The 5,030-nt window shown below is 38.2% G+C and overlaps 1 protein-coding gene across 1 annotated transcript; it reads right to left on the reverse strand.

The window, feature by feature from the left end:
• Window positions 1-1,623: 1,623 nt before the first annotated feature.
• LOC103398561 (small integral membrane protein 15) lies at window positions 1,624-3,753 on the reverse strand. The gene is made up of 2 exons (XM_008337216.3): window positions 2,614-3,753; window positions 1,624-2,315 (listed from the first exon to the last, which is right to left on the reverse strand). The coding sequence occupies exon 2, from the start codon at window positions 2,281-2,283 to the stop codon at window positions 2,059-2,061; it is 225 nt and encodes a 74-aa protein (XP_008335438.1). The 5' UTR covers window positions 2,284-2,315; window positions 2,614-3,753; the 3' UTR covers window positions 1,624-2,058.
• Window positions 3,754-5,030: the final 1,277 nt, after the last annotated feature.

Raw genomic sequence — 5,030 nt, forward strand, 5'->3', positions numbered from 1 at the left:
AGTACAAAGATGGACTGGTAACTGCTCCCGTACAGGCGGTAGCCAAAGGCCATGCCACAGCCAGCACCTATGACAAGCCGGATTTTTCAGAGGAACCCACCAGCACTGCAAACACTTTTCAGCCTGGCTCTTGGAAGCCCAATTCCAAGAAATACGTTTGTGCTGTGAAATACAATACAATCTAATAGACCAGCCCTGCAATAAATATCATCATTGGGTTACAAACATCCATAGAACTAATATTGGAAACATCTTGGAAAACAGTCATGAGTTTAATTAACTCACAACCTAATTGTTCTGTGATATTTCTGCATGAGGTTTCACAGTATTTATTTCAATTTCGTTTTATTGGTTTGCAAGACATTATGAAGAGGGTTTGTACTTCTGCTGCCTTTATACTCTGTATGCACTGTGGGAAGTGGTTGTGGTTTGTTTGCAAATTTGTACTTCTGTAGTACACTGTTCTATAATGTTTCAGGAATAGTATTTTAGGAGAAGTGAGTAAGCCACATGTACAACCAGATTTTAAACAGGGTTAATAATTTGTTTTTGGTTTTTTTAAAATCTATGTTATTAAAGAATAAGCATCATCATCTAATCAGCTGATTCCGCCCCCTTTTACTATTTTAGTGTACAGTCCAGGGGTGGGCAAACCTTCTGGAAAATAAAATGTCACTTTGTGCGCTAATCTGGCCACTCTGTATTTGCAACACAGTATAACAAACATGACCAAGAAGTAATTGTAGAAAGAAAAAATGTCTCTGTGCTTACCAGAAATATATGATGAAGACAAAAACAATTACTGAAGAGGCAGCAGAGGATGGGCGAGACGGAGGCAGATGTTTACCATCATTCTTTCATTTGTACTTCGGCAAAGTGTTAAGATTTCTAACTTCAAGGCGCTGCCAGTGCCTGTAGATCCCATTTCCAAATCATGAACAACGCTAAAGTAATCGGCAGCCGTGTGAAGCTCCATCAGCTGAGGTCAGGAGTTTGCAATGGCTGCACAACAGAAGGAGCCTGAAGTAACAGCTTGAGGACCTGCTTAAAAAGCAGTACAGTGGGATCTTGCAGCTTGAGATTAATAAAGGGCAACAGGGAAAAAAGGGGGGAAAGAAACAGCTAAAATTTGTCCGACAGTCTGTATTTAGGATTATCGGTCTTAACTGTTGGTTGTCTTTACACAATGGAAAGTGAAAGATACTGTGCCTATAAAAAATATATAAAAATGGTTAATTATTATTTACAACAGTTAGTAAATGTTGCCTATTTTTAAACTAATAAACTGATGGAACAGTAAAACCTGGTGGGAGAAATCCCCTTTCCCTCCTTCCAATCAATATTTAATACAGTCACCTTTGGCAACAAGTTGATCTTTTACATCTATTACATATTTTTTTCTGACCTCCCTGTGCTGTGATCAATATTTAGTGCCTCTCATGACTTATGCTAATGCTGTAAAACAAATTTATACAAACTGCTGAACAGTGCAATAAAAGCCCTGCTTTAGTGTAGTGCTTGAGTACAAGTAAAACATCACAGCATAGTTTTAAAGTGCAACGACTGAACATAGTTTTAAGATCCTTTAGTGCTAAATACTCAATAAAAAATGAAAATAAAGTATCAATCAATCATGAAAACTTTATTCAATAAAAAGTGAATTTGGACCTTTTGTAGGTGACATGAAAAATGTGAAAATAGTTCTAGTACACTTATTACATTTTCAGGTTAACACAGTGCTAATTTTGGAATGCAAAGTTTAGCAACAACTGTATAAATTAATCTGCAGATCTCTGTATAAAAACCATGGTACAGATGCAGGTACTGTGCCCTTGCTGACCAGAGTCCCACCAGGACAAGTCTCCAGGCAGTACTGTCTGTCTCAGCACTATTAAGCCTGTTGGGCCAATGTCCCTTTCTCCACTCAGGACATTAGGAGTGGTGGCCCTGTGCTGACGATGGGGCTGGGACGAGGAAGGGCACCGTGTTATGATTTGGAAGAAGGGTTATTTGGCAAGGTGGTTGCTAATAATTGCCCTTTTTCCTGCCCTTGCAGAATCAGTCTTTCTTGGTCCTCTTTGCTTTTGCTATATTTTCCTGACGTTTCTGCTTCTTCTTTTGTTCCCGGTCACGGACCTCAATCATCTTGGCCAGTTTCCAGGACAGTAGGGCGCTGGCAATGAAAAGTGGTGTAAGGGCCAGGATGACAGTGGTGAGAAAACCGTAGGGGTCTTTGGCAGCCCACTCCACCACATACTCTGCCCATGCACGGAAGTCAATCATCTTGGTCAGAAACACTGAAAATTAGACCAGACCTGTGAAGGGAACCAGAGAAGAGGCCAGTGAGAACATAGAACTTTGTAGAACAATGAATATTCCGCTAATAACTTTACCAGTTTACAACTGCTCTGGGTGTTTAACAATTTGTTACTGCAATTACCACAAACTGTTTTAATTGTAATTTATTTTAAACAGTTCTTTTTGCAACACAATAACCACAATACATTTAGTTTAGCAAGAAACAAAACTTTTTGAGACAATTATTTTTAGTTCAAGATTTGAAAGCACTGATTTTTCAAACATCCTCTGACGTTTTACCGACAGACACTTAACTGATTGCAGTGGTCACTCGTTTATCGCGGTAGATAGGTTCCAAGGCCTGTCACAAGAACTGATTTTCTGTGAAGTAGTGACACCATATTTATGCGCAGTAAAATGATGATGAGGAAGGCAATGATGACTTTTACTGTGCAGCCGATGATTGATTTTATGTCTCTTCAGGGGGTGGTGCCATTTCTCGGGGCACCTCTTCCACGGTTTCCGAAGGTGTATCCGTAATAGTAGCAGGAGCTGGCTCTTTTTTGCAAGGCTGCAAAAACATTGTGATTGGCAGTTGCCTCTGCTGATTCTTTTTCCAGTCGAAGAGTACCTTCTAGGCAGTTATTACGTTGTCAATTTTGTTGCAAAATTGGACCGATCGAACCATATCGTCGTCCCATTCCTGTGGCATCTCTTGCAGATCCAAATCCAGAATACAGTATATTTTATATATACAGTTTCAAAAACCCGCAAAGTTGTGAATCCACGAAAGATGAACCGCGAAATAGCGAGGTACAACTGTACTTGGGAAAATAATGCACTGAATTATCCACAGTTATAATAACTGATTATGTAATAAATGAAGATAAAAGTGGATAAGTTGACATCTTCATAATTACAATGCTAGCAATAACAGCTTTAAAGTTACCAACGAGTCACCTTTTACATGACCTCTTTGAAATAGAGATAGTAAACTGAAAATCTTGGTCAATGCTTTTTTTTAAATGCACAGTAATTGATAATTAAGTATTAGAATAATTTAATAGCGCAAGTTGGCGCTTGGGCAACTGGTCATTACAAATAATGCCTTTCTATTATTGAACTTAATTGTGACATGTAAAAAAAGAAGGATTTACACCTACATCAACTAGCTATTTTCGGACTTATTTAAGGTTAAGCATCGGAGCAATCAGTTGATTAGTCAAGTGAGTCTGGATCTGTAAGAATTTAGACCTGACGGATTAAACACATTCAAAACAGCCAGGATAATTATCTATGTGAGGATGTGATTAAATATAATTTGAGTATCCAACGGTTCGCCGCTTTGAGTATGTGAATTGTGCTGTCGCTCTCATTAACTGTTTTTCAGAGGTCGCGGGTAATGTAATACCTCGTATAAACAGCCACAAATGTTTTCAGTTTGACTGTAGATTTCACCTCATTAGAGTCTACTGTAGCCTTTAAAATATGTATATATATATATATACATAATATGCATATATATAAGACACACATATATAAATATATGTATGTACAGTATATGCATATATATGATACACACATATATAAATATATGTACAGTATATAGAGTATATGCATATATATAAGACACATATATAAATATATGCATATATATGACATATAAATTTATGTACATATATACAGTATATGCATATATATATTACACACATATATAAATATATGTACGTATATACAGTATATGCATATATATATTACACACATATATAAATATATGCATATATACGCATACACACATTTTTATATTTACATATATATTACCTCAAAAGACAAACTTTTGTTAACTTTTCTAAGTAGTGCAGTTCTGTGTTTTGCACCATCTAACTAACATAATTCTACATAAAAAGGTCACCTGCGTCTGGTTACTCCTCTGCCACCATCTGGGCTGATAATGCTTGGAATGGAGTTTCTGCACGGGCGTGGACTTCCGTTGGTGAAGTGCACCGGGCTGGCCCGCACGTACGCCGGAAACTCCTGGGGTTAAGAATGTACATGAATTAATGCTTAATCACTGCAGTGCAGCATGAGGTCGGTACAGTAGGTGAAACACACACACACACACACACGCAGATGGAGGGAGTGTGTGTGTAACGGGGGAGCAAGTCATTCAGTTAAACAGGTTCCCAGACACACTGGACTTTATTATGGCTTCATTTCAGTCACACAAACACAATTAAGACATTATTTATCACAGGTACTTAGAATAACTCGTCTGGACTGTGATGCATGCGATCTCAGTGCCACATTCATCAACGGGACAAATATCCCGGTGTGCTCTACCTGTATCCCAAGACTGGATTTCATCAAGTGAAACTGGTCCACCAGTTTCTTGTGCAGCGGCCTCATGTCCTGGGGAACGAACTTCTCATGGACCGCAAGTCCGCACTCCAGTATGTGTGCCTGGAGAACCAATGAAAACTAATTAGCTGCTACTTGGAATAAACATGAGAACTGGATTTTCCAGTCGAAAATGATAATAAAAGCCCTATAGACATCACAATAAATGATAAGGTACTAATAGTGTTGTTTACATTATGTGTATTTAGCCATGGACAAGTGTAAGTGTCTGGCTGCTGTTACTTGAACAAGGTTTTTAAAAATTAGGCAATTCTAATACCTACCTCTGAATGATAATTTTCTCAACTGTTTACGGTCCCTCTTACCTGAAGAGG

This window comes from Cynoglossus semilaevis, unplaced genomic scaffold (genome assembly GCF_000523025.1).
Source record: "Cynoglossus semilaevis isolate Cse_v1.0 unplaced genomic scaffold, Cse_v1.0 scaffold376, whole genome shotgun sequence".
Taxonomy (NCBI): domain Eukaryota; kingdom Metazoa; phylum Chordata; class Actinopteri; order Pleuronectiformes; family Cynoglossidae; genus Cynoglossus; species Cynoglossus semilaevis.